The sequence below is a fragment of the Lutra lutra genome, chromosome 18 (genome assembly GCF_902655055.1).
Source record: "Lutra lutra chromosome 18, mLutLut1.2, whole genome shotgun sequence".
Lineage (NCBI taxonomy): Eukaryota > Metazoa > Chordata > Mammalia > Carnivora > Mustelidae > Lutra > Lutra lutra.
The window spans coordinates 30,380,520-30,395,339 of record NC_062295.1 but is presented as its reverse complement, the minus strand read 5'-3'; the positions used below and the strand labels follow the sequence as shown (position 1 = coordinate 30,395,339).

At 57.4% G+C, this 14,820-nt stretch overlaps 1 protein-coding gene and 1 long non-coding RNA gene across 4 annotated transcripts in view; one reads left to right on the top strand and one right to left on the bottom strand.

The window, feature by feature from the left end:
• Positions 1-6,781, top strand: part of ELN (elastin) — a 31,485-nt gene extending 24,704 nt beyond the window's left edge. Inside the window, exons 28-37 of the mRNA XM_047714459.1 lie at positions 195-233; positions 1,621-1,674; positions 1,771-1,830; positions 2,083-2,160; positions 2,749-2,787; positions 2,994-3,047; positions 3,438-3,482; positions 3,881-3,910; positions 4,472-4,522; positions 5,759-6,781. Of these exons, the coding sequence (XP_047570415.1) occupies positions 195-233; positions 1,621-1,674; positions 1,771-1,830; positions 2,083-2,160; positions 2,749-2,787; positions 2,994-3,047; positions 3,438-3,482; positions 3,881-3,910; positions 4,472-4,522; positions 5,759-5,802 (494 nt within the window). The 3' untranslated portion in view covers positions 5,803-6,781. The remainder of the gene's footprint in view (positions 1-194; positions 234-1,620; positions 1,675-1,770; positions 1,831-2,082; positions 2,161-2,748; positions 2,788-2,993; positions 3,048-3,437; positions 3,483-3,880; positions 3,911-4,471; positions 4,523-5,758) is intronic.
• A 4,014-nt stretch (positions 6,782-10,795) lies between these two features.
• Positions 10,796-14,683, bottom strand: LOC125091060 (uncharacterized). Of its 3 annotated transcripts, none has more exons than XR_007124570.1 (3): positions 14,409-14,683; positions 13,464-13,645; positions 10,796-10,848 (listed from the first exon to the last, which is right to left on the bottom strand). It is a non-coding gene; the product is annotated as an uncharacterized LOC125091060 (long non-coding RNA). The 3 variants fall into 3 exon arrangements; XR_007124571.1 differs by having other exon boundaries at positions 14,414-14,683; XR_007124569.1 differs by having other exon boundaries at positions 10,799-10,851.
• Between the last annotated feature and the right edge of the window lie 137 nt (positions 14,684-14,820).

Genomic DNA, 14,820 nt, shown 5'->3' with positions numbered 1-14,820 from the left:
CACAGCACGGTTAGATACCGGAGCTCTCTACCTGGCAGGGTGAGCTCCTGGCTAGGGCACCACGGTTTCAGAGCCTTGAGAGGAGCAAGGAAGGCTGAGGAAGTCAGGGAGGGCTCCCTGGAGGAGGCAGAACGCCCAGGCACAGATCTCGGCGGCTGACCGGCCCCCTTTTCCTTTTTTCTCTTTTCCCCCAGTCCCTGGAACCCTGGCCGCAGCTAAAGCAGCCAAATATGGTGAGTGCACTCCCCAACGGCCCCTGTGCTTGCTGCCTCGCCTGGCCCTGACCAACCCATCTCCCCTCCATGGGGCAGCGGCCCAGTGCCCAGAGCCCACAGCACAGGGCTAGGAGGGTCAGGGTGGGGAAAGGCAGTTTCTAGGACACATTAATGATGGTTTAGTAGACCTGGTCCCTGCTCGCTAAATACCTATCATGCCCCCAGCTCTGGGACAACTCAAAACGCCCCTCACATTTCCAACACCCATGGTGGCAGCTCCTTGAGGAGGACCACGGTCCCTAAGGCCCTCCTGGCCCCTGACAGTTTCATGGGACCCAAGGCCAGGGGCCAGGGCCCAGGCCTCCCTCCCCAGCAGAGCCGGGACACCTCGCCTAGGCCCTCAGCCTCCTGCCCACCTTGCTGTCAGCACAACAGCAAGCCTCCGGCAGCTGGGACCTTCAGCAGCGAGCCCGGAGGACGTGGCAAGCCCCGCCTGGACAGCCAGACCCATGCTGTCTGTGGCCCCAGCATTCCTGGCCTCCGAGAAGCCGGACCGGGGCCCCTGCCAGGGAACCGCCAACCAGCCCTGGCCAGCCCGCTTGGGGCCAGTTTCCACCTCGGAAAATCCCGGCTTCCTCAGCCCCCACCCCCCACGGGCCTGGTGACCCACAGGCCCCTCTTCTGTTCCCGGCAGGCGGCTGGCCTGTCTGAGTCTAACAGACGTTACCAGGGAAACAAAGCAGTTGAGGGCACCGGCTCCCAAGCCACATGTTGCTGGTGGAAACTCGAGGACACTGCTTAACCTCTGGTGTGCCTCAATTTTCTCATCTGCAAAGTGGGGATGCTAAGGGTCCCTACCTTCCCCGCTGTAGCGAATGAGAACCAGGCGACTCTGTGCAAAGCACAGAGTACAGTGAACGTTGCATCAGGTGTTAGCCGTAACCACACCCGGCAGCTCGGCCCTGGGCGGTGGTTCAGAACTCAGAGCGTGTGTACCGGGTGTGGGGGGTGTCCCTTGGCTCCCCCAGATGCCCGCAGCATGAGCAGGGTAATGATCTCCAGCTCTGAGGCTCAGAAAGGTGACAACTAAGAGAGGAGAAAGCAGAATTTGAACACAGGGCTGTCAGAACCTAAGACTAGCTTTGCCCCTCAGCAGCTCATGGCCGCCAGTGGCTCCCAGCACTAACTGGCTGGGAAGGAGAAGAAATGGGCAGGCCAAGGCTCAGGTTGGGGCGGCGGGGGGGGGGGGGGGCTTGCCTAATTGGGCAGGACAGAGCTGGGACTCAGGCCCAGGTGTCTGTCCCATGCCCCTTCCCACTGGGTCACATGGCTTTGGCCACCTGTCTGCCAGGGAGCCCCCATCCTAAAGAAATTGGGAAACTGACTTTCCATTTTCCCTCTGCAGGAGCTGGAGGGGCCGGGGCTCTCGGAGGAGCAGGCATCCCAGGCGGTGTGGCAGGTGAGTCGGAAGCCCAGGACAGGCTGGGCAGGGAGGAAGACAGACCAGTGGAGAGTCCCCTTCCCCCACAACCCTGAGCTCCTTCTGTGTCCCCAGGAGTCGGACCTGCGGCCTCAGCCGCTGCTGCCAAAGCCGCCGCCAAAGCCGCCCAGTATGGTGAGCACTGGTTGGGGGTGGGCGCGACCACCCAGGCCCTCGGGCTGGGTTGGGGAGGGGGGCTTCTGACCGTGCCCCGGGACCCTCAGGGGTGTCATCTCCCCAGAGCCCAGGCCACACCCTGGCCCCACTAAGCCCTGAGAGACCCTGGGAGCTCAGGTTCTACCTGGATCCCGGGAGGAGCCCCCCCCCCAATTTGGCAGACAGACCTGCCATTCCCACCCATAGTTTAACACACAGCTCTCTCCACAGGCCTCGGGGGAGCCGGAGCCCTGGGAGCCGGGGGGCTCGGAGCCGGAGGAGCCATCCCAGGGGTTGGGGGCTTTGGAGGTGAGGAACTGCTGTGGAATCAGAGCGTGCAGGGGGCACACACGTGTGTGTGTGTGTGTGTGTGTGTGTGTGTGTGTGTGTGAGAGAGAGAGAGAGACTGAGATTTCTTTCTCCCTGCCACACCGGCCCCAGCCTTTGAAGGACCTTCAGCAAGCGCCCGCTGGGGCCACCTCGTGCAGCCGGGCGCCCCCTCCTGTCTCCTGCCTCAGCCCACCCACCCGCTTTAAGTGGGAGTTCATCGGGATGCTGGTGGCTGTGCCCATTTTCCAGAGAACAGCAAAGCCAGCAGGGAAATGTGTTTCCCTGAAGTCTCTGCCACCGCGGGGGGGCTCGTGTTGACATGTCACTCTTTCGTGGGTTGTCATTGTGTCCCCCCTGCCTAAATTGGCCCAAATCTCGTCCCCGTGCTCCAGACTGGACACGGGGGAAGAACTCACTAAAGTGTACACTGGGTGGGGGGGTGATGGGTAGGTGAGGGAGGGTGGCAGGTGGACGGTGGCAGGTGACAAGTGGGGAGCAGGCCAGGAGGGCACATGGCTCTGGGAGTGGGGAGCACTTCCTGAGCCCTCTGGCCCCATGTCTCCCCAGGTGTGTCCCCAGCCGCAGCTGCTAAAGCAGCCAAATATGGTGAGTTTCCTCCTCAGCCTCCCTCTGCCCAGGCAGCTGCTTCTGCCGCAACTCCGTTGCCCTGTCCGTGCCCCAGGTCCCACTCAGTCCTGCTCACAGGATCCTTGAAGGCCTGTGCAGGATGTCCCTGTCCCCAGAACCAGAGGGGGATGCTCAGGGCCCCTTCAGCTGTGCCTCGTCCGAGCCCCCATCCACCCTCTTCTCAGGTGCCGCTGGCCTTGGAGGTGTCCTGGGAGCCACCAGGCCATTCCAAGTTGGAGGTAGGGCCACCTCTCTTCGAGAACCTCTGCTCTGCCTGGGTCTAGAGGAGGCCCGTCTGGCTAGCGGGGGCGCTCCTGGAACCGTAGCCAGCACAAGGACACAAGCGAGAGGGCGGAAGGGACAGTCCAGGAAAGGGACCATTCTGCCCCAGGAAAGGCGCAGCAGACCTCAGGCCAGCGGGCACACTGTGGGCGACAGACACCTGGCTGATGAGCTGGGGATATGGGCGCCCACCCCCACCCCAACCAGGATTCCAGGCAGACACAAGGCTTGTAAGGAAAGCTGATCTGCCAACCAGGGGCACGTGGCAGGGAGAAGGTGGTCCTGGGCAAGAGGCCAGGGGAGGGAAACAGGGCCTGCCTCACACCAACCCCGAGCTCCTCCCACAGGAGTTGCAGCAAGACCCGGCTTCGGACTGTCCCCTATTTACCCAGGTAAACCCGGGCTCCCTGTCCCCGCCCCAGCCCCGGCCCCGCCTTGTGCTGCAACCCAGTCCTCCCCAACCCCTGCTTCATCTGAGATCAGAGTCAGGCCCCAGGTGGTAAACCCATGACCTCCCTTACACAAAGCTAGGCCTCCCCTCCATCCCCTCCCCCTCCCCTGCAAAGCCAGGGAGCATCAGCTTTTCCAAAGCTCCACATTCCAGATGTGGCAGACTGAGACTCAGACAGTGCCAGGGGCTGGCCCAAGGTCATGCAAGGAGTGAGGCTGAGCCCAGGGCTCCTGACACCCAGGCCCAGAGCTTGGTTGCCCCCAGGGTGAGGAGGGGGGCCCTGGGGAGGCTGGGCAGGCTCCCCAGAGCAGACTCACAGCCCCTCTCCTTGTCCCACAGGTGGCACAGCTGGGGGCCTGGGCATTGGTGGTGAGTCAGGGCACTGAGCTATTTTCATGGGGGGATGGGAGGGATTAGGGGCTACTGTGGCAGCTGTGACCGTGGCCATGGCCCCCCAGGGCTGGCTCTCTGATATCAAGGAAATTCAGCCATGGGATATAGGGTTGGGGGCAAGGATCCCATTCCTGGGGCTCCCTGCCCAGAACGTGACGGGACACCAGGAGATAGAGACCTGGGCCGGCCAGGTCTCTGGTGTAACTGGAGAGCCTGTCGGCCCCACAGAAAAGGAAAGGAAATGCGTAAGCTGACCAGGGAGGCCAAAGCCTCAGGCATATTAGGTGGGGCAGTTTGCACGGCCCGGGTCTGGCTGGGGGGCGGGGGGTGCCCTCCTAGCTGCTCAGACCTCCATGGGCAGGATACCCTCCACAAGAACCACAGCATTGTTCCAGCTGGGTGAGACCGAAGGCCAGGCTGGGGGCAGGAAGGTGTTCAGAACCTTCTGTGATGGCTAGAGGCCTGGTACATGGTGGGGGTTCGGGGAGACGCAGCAAAGCCCGGCCCCCTTCCCAACCCCCACCCTTACCTCCACAGGCAAACCTCCCAAGCCCTATGGAGGGGCCCTGGGAGCCCTGGGATACCAAGGTGAGTAGAGACCCAGCCCCTGGGAGAGGGCAGTGCAGGGAGGGGGCCAGACAGAGACAGAGGGCTGGGATCCATCAGCCTGGGAGAGGGGCGCGACATTTGGACTAGGCCTAGTGGGAAGGGAGTGGGGAGGTCGGGGGGAGCCAGACGCCTCATCCCCATCCCTGTGTTTACCTCTGACACAGGCACCCAGAGCTACTAGCGGGCCTGGGACCCTCCTGGCTCGCCCTAAGCCAGCCCAGGCAATTTCTCCCTCCCAGCAGCAGCTCATCCCACCCCCACCAGGAGGAGCCAAGGGAAAGAGAAGGGAGGAGGTCAAGGGAGAAACAGAAGAGAGAGAGGGTTCATGGAACAACAGACCCCTACAGTCAGGGAATTTGAGGGGTGGATGGGGACCCAAGGTGCCCCCAGCCAAGCAGTGTGGGCAGAAGCCACCCTGGGCCCAGACAGAGCCCCACCCTCGCTCAAAGATGCAGACGTGCCTCTGGGAGTTGGTGGGGGGGGCCAGATAATGGTCACCACCCCCCAAGGAACCTCCCAACAGTGGTCAAAGGAGACCCAAAGAGGCCCAGCTCCCTCCTGGTCTGCTCAGGCTGCAGATTCCCTTCCATCCGCACCCACTCCCCAGTCCGCGATGGGGCAGCTGGGGCCAGGGCAGGGAGAGGCAGAGGCAAGGGCAGCCTGACCCTCTCCGGGGTACACACCTCTCCGTCGGGCACGACTTGTTGCCTGTGGCCTGATCCCACCGGGTTCCAGACCCCCAGGAGCAGCTTCACTGAGCCTGTCCCGGCCCCACTCGGTGGCTCAGTACCACCAGGTGGCGGTAAGCAGCTGCGTTGGGTTCCATCAGGGGCAGAAGGACTCCAGGCCCTACAGCGGTGCCCTGACGGCTTAGAACAAGGCTTGCCAATCAGGGTGCTTGCTGAAGGCTTCCCAAATGCAGTGGACTCAGAATATAGAGACCTTGTCCGGGCCAGGCCCCCTTCCCCTCCCTGAGCCTTGATTACCACCATCCCATGGGCCCTGCTCCCACCCCCCTGCCTGATAGGAATTAGGGCAGCTCGATGGCTCAGAGTTTGGCAGGAGGTTGTGGCCAGGCTTCTCATGGCTTTGGAGCCTTTGTTCCCCACCGCGTTGATGTGGGTCCAAGAAGAGTCTGGAGCTGGTCTGAGTGGGCAGGGGCTTGAGCAGACCCTGGGAGGGGTCAGACCGTCATGGGTGCCTCCTCTCGCCCAGCTGGGGCCTGCCTGGGGAAATCCTGTGGCCGGAAGAGAAAGTGAGCTTCCCAGGACCCCTGACTCACGACCTCATCAACGTTGGTGCTACTGCTTGGTGGAGAATGTAAACCCCTTATGACCCCTTCCCCCGTCGCCCCTCCCCAGTCCCCACCCCAGGAGGGGACAGGCCAGGCTGGGTGGCCTTGGAAATCCACAAAGCGAGGAAACAAGAATGATGGCCAAGCAGGCCCCAGGAGGCCCCCCTGGCTTCAGAGGCCAGGGGTGGGTGGGCTTAGCCCCCTGCCCCCACCCCCTTCCCACCCAGGAGCTCCCCCTCCATACACTCTCCATCTCCAGGGGAACTTGGTGCTACATGCTGGTGCTCTCATCTTCCTGGGGGGGAGGGAGGAGGGAAGGGCAGCCCCTTGGGAACCCCCTCCCCAGGGCTCCTCTGAAGATGGTGCGGACACTCCCCGGGCAGTCCCACCTCCCCCCTGCCCATCAGGAACCCCCACCCCCCACCCCGGCTGCGGTCCAGTTGGTACCCAGGCACCTAAAGGCTCAAGCTGGATTCGGTCATACCACCTCTCAGCCCCCACCCCTGACTTACTCCCCAAGTCTGGGACACCTGCGGATGGGAAGACCACCCCCCGCAACATTGGGAACAGCCTTCTTGCTCTTGTGGAATTCATCCAGCCATCTGTCCATCCGTCCATCCATCCTTGTCCCCAGCTGACCGCCCAGCACCGCTACCTGGCTGGGGGCCCCCACCATCAGCCTGTTTAACCAGTCCGGACGGCCTGTGCCCCTCCTCCACCCCTCCCCACACCCCCTACGGTGGGGCCCGAGTACCCAGGGTGCGAGGAGCACGCCAGCTGGGGCAGCAGGAATCTCCTCCCCGACCTGGGTCCCCCCCATGCAGTACTGTATCCCCCGACCCTCCCTCGAACCCTTGTTTTGGGAGCATTTCCCACCCGTGCCCCGCCCGTCTCTTTGTGTCTCGCTGTGATAGATCAATAAATATTTTATTTTTTGTCCTGGATATTTGGGGATGATTTTTTATTGTTGATGCTCTCCTGGTTTTATTTTCGTGGTTAATTGAAAAACAAAATTTTTTTTTCTTCTGATCTGGGGAGCTATATTCCCCAGTAGAAGATTAATTTTAATCACTTTGGTATAACTCTGGATGAAATACATATTTTTTTTTTCTTTGAAATACGAAAAGAGAATTAACTGCTTGAGAAAAGACTAATAAATGAAAACCTTCGGAAGGAAACTGTTGTGGCCTACTTTGTCCTCTCTCATCTGCCGCGGGGTGGGAATGGGAACTTCTATTCTTCAAGGTGTATTTGCTGGGGGGCAGGGGGGAGCTATTTACCAGAATCACCTGCCCTCCGGTTCCGCCCCTGGGTGTACCAACCCCTCCCCCAAGTTCTGCTCACCCTTTAACAAGGAAAGCCCCTTGGCGGGGCCAGACCCACCCAAGTGGGTCTCCCAGCCAGCCACTCATTCCCCAGGCCTAGCCCTTGGGCCCTAGACCTTGAGCACAGAGCCTGGCAGGGGGCCTCCAGATGCTGACCGCAGAGCTGAAGGGGTGGACCAGACCAAACCCTTGGCCTTGGTGCACAGCCACGTGGAGAGGGGAGAAATGGCCCCACTTAAGCGAACCAGAAGACCTCCCTGTGAGACCCCCAGGAAGGAAGTGCTGTTCACCCACACGGCCCTGCTTCGGTTCTTCTGGGAGGCTCGGAGGCCCCCGTTCCCAAGGCCCTTCCCCTCCCCTCAGGGCCAGAAATCCACGGGACCTGAGCCCAGGCCCACCCGGAGCCCACGACTCCCCTTTATTTTTTTTTTTTTTTTAGATTTTATTTATTTATTTGACAGAGATCACAAGCAGGCAGAGAGGCAGGCAGAGAGAGAGAGAGGAGGAAGCAGGCTTCCCGCTGAGCAGAGAGCCCGATGCTGGGCTTGATCCCAGGACCCTGAGATCATGACCTGAGCTGAAGACAGAGGCTTTAACCCACTGAGCCACCCAGGCAACCCCCCCCCCCCGACTCCCCTTCAGACCACGCCGTGGGTGCCAGATTCTAGAATCCCCTCCCCCAACCACCAATTCCACTTCCAGGGCCCACGTGGTGTCACGCCTACATCCGACCGACCTCCGGAGAACCAACCCCACGGCCCCATGGGAGCCCCCCTAACGCAGCAGGGTACAGAGGGAGCTGTTTGTTGGGAGTGTGGGTATCTGTGCTTTTGCCTGCAAAGACCCATGCGGTGCCAGGAGGGGCTGGGATGGAAAGAGAAGTGGGCGAGCTGATGCTCTGGGAGCAAATCCCAGAGCACAGTGGAGTGAAAAAAACCATTTCTCCCCGGGGCTCCCCCTTTAGCCTTCTCTCCACGTAGCAGCCAAAACAAATCCTTTCAGACCCAAGTCAAGTCAAGGCAAGGCATCAGGGCCAGAGCCAGAGGCCTTCCCGCAGCCTCGGAGCCCCCACCTGAGTTGGACCAGCTGTTCTGAGCACGCCTCCCGCTCCCCCGCCCTCTGCCAGGCCAGGCCCTCTCGCTTTGCCTGGCAGGGAGGAGGCCTCCCCCCTGCAGGTCAGCATCTGCCGTCTCCCCCTGCCTGGAGCGCCCTTCCCTCAGCCTAGCAACGTGCTTGGCTCCCTCGCTGCCTCCAGTGACTCCAATGTCACCTTCTCAGCCTCCCTGTCTCAGATGACAAACTGTCCCTTCCTCCCTCACCTGTCCCCACCTGCTTTCTCTCCAAAGCGCCCACCACCACGTGACACAGGACAGTTCCCCTCTTTGTCCCTCATCCATCCATGCCCATCCCAGACTGTAAATTCCCCTGAGGCTTAAACACTGTCTGAAGAACAAAAATCCTTAAACGCCTCGGCTTTCCTCGGGTTATACGCTCGGGTCAGTGAATGTGTTGGGCTGATAAGAGCCTCAAAGATACCGGCTCCCCTATCCTGTGAATATTACTGTGTTCATCTGCTCAGGGGGCCATAGCCAAGCACCCCAGACCGGGGGGCTTCAACAACGGCAATCCATTTTCTCACAGTTCTGGAGACCATAACTCCAATACCAAGGTGTGGACAGGCTTGGCTACTTCGGAAACCCCCCTCCTCGGCCTGTTCCCCTGTGTGTCCCCACAGTGGCCTCCAATCTGTATCTGTTCCTAATCTATCTCGGTTCTGTTAAGTCAGGCTGGACCAGAGCCCATTCCGATGACCTCATTTTAACCTAATTGTCTCGTTAAAGGCTCTCTCTCCAAACTGCAGTCACGATCGGAAGTACTTGGGGGAAGACTTCAACATGCGAAGTTTGCAGATCTGTAAGTCAGCCCTGACAGTTACCTTACGTGGGAAAGCAGTCTTCACAGGTGTGATTCAGCGAAGGCTCGTGGGATGCAGGAGATTTTCCCGGTTGGCCCTAAATGCCACCGCAAGTATCCTCATAACCATCGGGACAGACTGTATGCCAACAAATTGGGACAACCCAGAAGAAACGGATACACTCCTAGAAACACACAACAGAGCGAGACTGAATCGTGAAGAAACAGAAAATCTGAAAAGATGACTAACAAGGAGATTGAATCAATAACCAAAATTCTCCCAACCAAAAAAAAAAAAAAAATCTCCCAACAAAGAAAAGCCCAGGACCAGATGGCTTCTCTGGTAACTTTTTTTTTCTTTTTAAGATTTTATTTACTTATTTTTGTGAGAGAGAATGAGTGCACAAGCAGCGGGAGCAGCAGAGGCAGAGGGAGAAGCAGACTCCCTGCTGAGCAGGGAGCCTGATGAGGGGCTCGATCCTGGGACCCTGGGATCATTACCCAAGCTGAAGGCAGACCATGATCCTGGCACCCACCCCCCCGCCACCACTACAAGATCCAGGAGCAGCAGGTCCTATCCGGCCCCCAGTAAACAGCCCTGCTGGCCTCAGACCTGACTACAGTCCCTAAACGGCTCTGACTTGGCTCCAGCCCCACTGTACCATGGCCTGGAAGCAGGCCTGCCCACCCAAGGACAAGCCAGCATCGCAACGGAAGCACATTCAGGGACCCAGCAGAAGCCACGCCCACCCACTTGGTACTGGGCCAGCCAACCGCGGACCCCTCTGTGGGCCCAACAGATGAGCCCAGCTCCAGCCCCACTATAACACGATCCCCAAGACAGGCCCATAAATCCAGGGAACGGGCAGGGAAAGGTCTTGAGCTATTAAAATGAGTCTGCAAAGCCTGTAAATAAAATCTTAAAAAAAAAAAAAAAAATGAGTCTGAAGGCGCGTCTACTCCTTCAGGGCCCGGACACCCACACATCACCAAGAATCAGGTAAACACGACAGTGCCAAAGGGAACTAATGAAACTCCAGTGACCAGCTCTGAAGAAATGTAGAGCCATAAGCATCCTGGCAGAGAATGCAAAGTAATTGTCTCCAAGAAGCCCGGGGAACCGTGAGAGGACACAGATACACAACTCAACAAAATCAGGAATAGAACACGTGAACAAAATTCGAAGCTTAACAAACAGGGGCACCCCAGGGAGGGGGGACGCAGTCGGTGAAGCATCTGACTCTTGATTTCAGCTCAGGTCACCATCTTGGGGTCCTGGTATCGAGCCCCACATCGGCCTCCACACTAGGCGTGGAGCCTGTTTAAGATTCTCTCTCTCTCTCTTCCCCTCTCCCCTGGTCACGTGCACGTGCGAGCTAGCACGCTCTCTCGATCTGTCTCAAAAACAAAAAAAGGGGGGTTAAGATGGGGGTTCCTGGGGGCGCCTGGGTGGCTCAGTGGGTTGAGCCGCTGCCTTCGGCTCAGGTCATGATCCCAGGTCCTGGGTTCGAGCCCCACGTCGGGCTTTCTGCTCAGCAGGGAGCCTGCTTCCTCCTCTCTCTCTGCCTGCCTCTCTGCTTACTTGTGATTTCTCTCTGTCAAATAAATAAATAAAATCTTAAAAAAAAAAAAAGAAAAAAAAAAAAAAAAAAAGATGGGGGTTCCTGGGTGGCTCTCTTTTTTGGGAGTCTGGTTCTTGATCTCGGCTCAGGTGGTGATCTCAGGATTGTGAGTTCGGGTCCCACGCTGGAGCTCTGTGCTAGGCGTGGAGCCTACTTAATAGAAAAAATGATTAAGATGGTAAATTTATATTATGTGCTTTTAACTGTAGTTTAAAAGAGGAGAAGCTTAGGGGCACCTGGGTGGCTCAGGGGATTGGGCCTCTGCCTTCGGCTCAGGTCGTGGTCTTGGGGTCCTGGGATCGAGTCCCGCATCGGTCTCTCTGGTCAGTGGGGAGCCTGCTTCCCCCTCTCTTTCTGTCTGCCTCTGTGCCTGCTTGTGATCGTCTCTCTCTGTGTCAAATAAATAAATAAAATCTTTGAAAAAAAAAAAAAAAAGGAGAAGCTTGAAGAGGAAAGGCACTGATTCTCCTCTAGAGTTTCCAGAAGGTGCACTGCCTTTGACTTGGGCTCAAACTGATTTCAGACTTCTGGTCTCCAGAACAGGGAGCAAATTAATTTCTGTAGTTTCTTTTTTTTTTTTTTTTTTAAGATTTTAATTTTATTTTATTTGATTTGACAGAGAGACAGATCACAAGTAGGCAGAGAGGCAGGCAGAGAGAGGGGGGGGGGAAGCAGGCTCCCTGCTGAGCAGAGAGCCCGATGCGGGGCTTGATCCCAGGACCCTGAGATCATGACCTGAGCTGAAGGCAGAGGCTTAACCCACTGAGCCACCCAGGCGCCCCAATTTCTGTAGTTTCTTAAATTGCTCCCCACCCTACACACATACTCACTTAAACCAAGTTTGTGGTAATTTTCTAGTGCAGCCCCAGGAAACAGTTGATAAAGGATTCCCTCTAATGTCAGGAGACTCAGCTCCATGAGGATTAAAAGCTGGGATAGGGGCACCTGGTTGGCTTAGTGGGAAGAGTTGTGAGTTCACGCTCAACGCTGGGGGTAGAGATTACTAAAAAAATAAATAAATAGACTTTAGGGGGCGCCTGGGTGGCTCACTCAGTTAAGCATCTGCCTTCGGCTCAGGTCGTGATCTCAGGGTCCTGGGATCAAGGCCCACATCGGGCTCCCTGCTCAGCAGGGAGTCTGCTTCTGCCTCTCCCTTTCACTCCTGCTCTCTCTGTCTCTCTCTCTCAAATAAATAAAATCTTTAAAAAATAAATAAATAAACTTAAAAAAAAATTTTTTTTTTAATTAGAAAGAAATAAAAGCCAGGGAAGGAGATAGGGAGTGACAGAGAATGTTAAGTTATTGGGATGGGTGGGGACACCCGACCTCCAGTCAAAGAGCCAGTGATGAGCACATGCTTGGGAAGTTGGAACAGCAGAAGAGGCCCACGATGGTTAACAAAAGTGAGCAAAGAGAGAAGAAATAAAAGCAAAGAACTAGCCAGAGGCTAAGTCCTGTAAAGATCGAAGTAGGGCTTTGGGTTTAAAAGCAAGAAAATGTCACGCTTTGACCCATGTGTTCAGAAGCTCCGAAGGGTATTAGGAGGACATGACCTGGGACTACTGCCCGGTGCACCCGGCTAGACCAGGGAGGAGGGAGAAGTGGTGGAATTCTGGATATATGCTGTGCAGAAAGGCAGTAGAATGTGCCAACAGATCAGACACAAGGGGCAGAAGCAGAGAATGAAAGAGGTCAAGGCCACCAGCAAGTTTGGGCCTGAACCACGAGAGGATGGTATGTCATTTACAGAAATGAGGAACCGCTGCGAACAGCAGCCCCAGGCACCCATTAAGAGCTCTGGCCTGAACACATTAAGCGTGAGGTGCCCATATACCATCAAAGTGGAGGCGCCAAGGAGACATTTGTGTGCTCAGGTCTTGCAGTTCAAAGACGGGGCAGGCGAGTCACCAAGCGACGTGTCTGGGTGAGGTCACCCAGAGTGGGCGAGAAGGGGGCAGACTGTGTCTGACCACAGGGATCCTGTGATGCCAGCTCTTTTTGTCCCGAGGCTAGGACAGCTCAGGAGCAGGCCCCTGCCTGGGTGACAGTCTTGGGCTCATCCTGTGACAGCGTCCTTATCCCCACAGAGCTTCTTGCTTGTCACTAGCTTGTGTTTCTCGCCAGGCACCAACTTAGTAATTTCGGACAAATCCTAATCAGTGACCTGGAGTAAACGAGCCTTTCCCCCAGGGCTCGTGACCCATCACGAAAATTTTTATCGTGAACCCATCACGAAAATTTTTATCGTGAACCCCATCAGTAAAATATTTTTTTTATTTTTAAAAAGATTTTATTTATGTATTTGACAGAGACAGAGATCACAAGTAGGCAGAGGCAGGGGAGGAGGGGGGAGCAGGCTCACCACTGAGCAAAGAGCCCGATGCGGGGCTCGATCCCAGGACCCTGAGATCATGACCTGAGCTGAAGGCAGAGGCTTTAACCTACTGAGCCACCCAGGTGCCTCCCATCAGTAAGATATTTTTGAGCAAACATCATATATATGGCAAACAGACTCCTAAAAATTAATGGATCCAAACGGGGGCTCTCAATTTGCTCCCCACCCCACACACGTACTCATTCTCACTTGTAAGTCACAGACGTACTCGACCACTCGAATAAAACACGGTCATCCCATCACCGCGCAAAAGCGGAGTTCACAAAGAGTCCTCCAAAGATGAAAAACAGTACTCGAACGATAGTATCATTTAAAAATACAAAATTCCTTTTTTTGTCTTTAAAAAAAAAAGAAAGAAAAGACGTAAAACCTTATACGAGCGACTGAACATGTCCGATCTGATGATCCACTCCCTGGTTCTGCCCGGAACTGGGGCTGACAAGCAGTTCCTACAGGGACAGACGCTCCGTCTTTTTTGTTCGTCTTACAGGACCAGCATTGTCTTCCAACTCGGCTTTCTTTTCAGGAATCTTTGGCAGCCACAGGTCCGTTCTGTGAACATTCGTTTTGTTAAAACTTGACAAAATCGCCCAGCTAAGTCGGCACAGGCGCAGGGTCCCTCCAGATCCACTCTGTGCCCCCCTCCAGCCTGCACGATGGCCCGCTCAGGAAGCCATCTGACCAACACAGAGCAAGGGCACCGACGCCAATATAAATATTAAGTATTTTTAAAGCCCAGCTTCTTTCTTATCAGAAATTAAAATTCTAATATTGTCTTCCCTCCCCCAGGTAACTTTTTTGCACCCAGGGCTGAGGGCCCCTGCCTTGCCGGCTGCTGGCCCTGGCTAGAGGAGCCTACACACTCGTGATTATGTAGAACCCAAGTGGGGGCAGATCCGCCCCTTATTCACTGGGCGCCCCTGGGCATGGTGCTCAGCCTCTCCGCTCACCACTTCTCTGCAAGGGAATGAAGTGGGGGAGGGGTTTAAAGGGAGAAAGGGTCACCCCTCCCCAGGTCCAGCATTCTAGGATTCTCCACTTCCAGGCAGAATGGTTCATCTCTTCAGTGCTAGACTGGGGACCCGTGCTTTGGGGACAGCGCAATTCCTCCGGCCATTTCAAAGCTGTGCCTCCTCCTGCACCCTGGGCAGGGCTGGAGCTCCAAGTCTCCAACACTGGGGAGAGCAGACCCCTGAGCACATCTGTCACAGCCCCCCAGGGGTCCACTCCTCCCAGAGCGTCCTCCTTTAGCTCCCTGCCTAGCCGGTGAGGGCCTGAGACATGGGCCATGGCCTTCCCCCCGCCGGGGCCTGACCTCACTGCAGGGGTCAGAGAGGCAGAGGACGTGAGGCGCGCCCCTCCTCAAGGCGGCCACCACGGGTCCTTCCTCAGGGTCCACACCGCCTCCTCCAGCGCCGGTCTGGGCTCTTGGTCATCAGCTGACTTAGGTCACAGGGGCCCCCCGCGGGGAAACTGAGGCCCCCCGTCCGCGCCTCCGCATCCTCCGAAGCTGCGGCATCGGAGCACGCTACCCCTCCGATGCCGCAATTTTGCGCTTACGAGGCCCAGCCTCGCGGTGCCCAGCGGGGACTAGGCGCTCGGGCGGAGATGAATGAAAGGGCGGGGCGGGGCGCCGCCGGGGGCGCGGGGCGGGGCCGCGCAGGGCAGTTCGGCCGCTCGCCCGCGCCCCGCCCCGCCCCCGTGCCGCAGCTCCAGGCCCCGCCCTG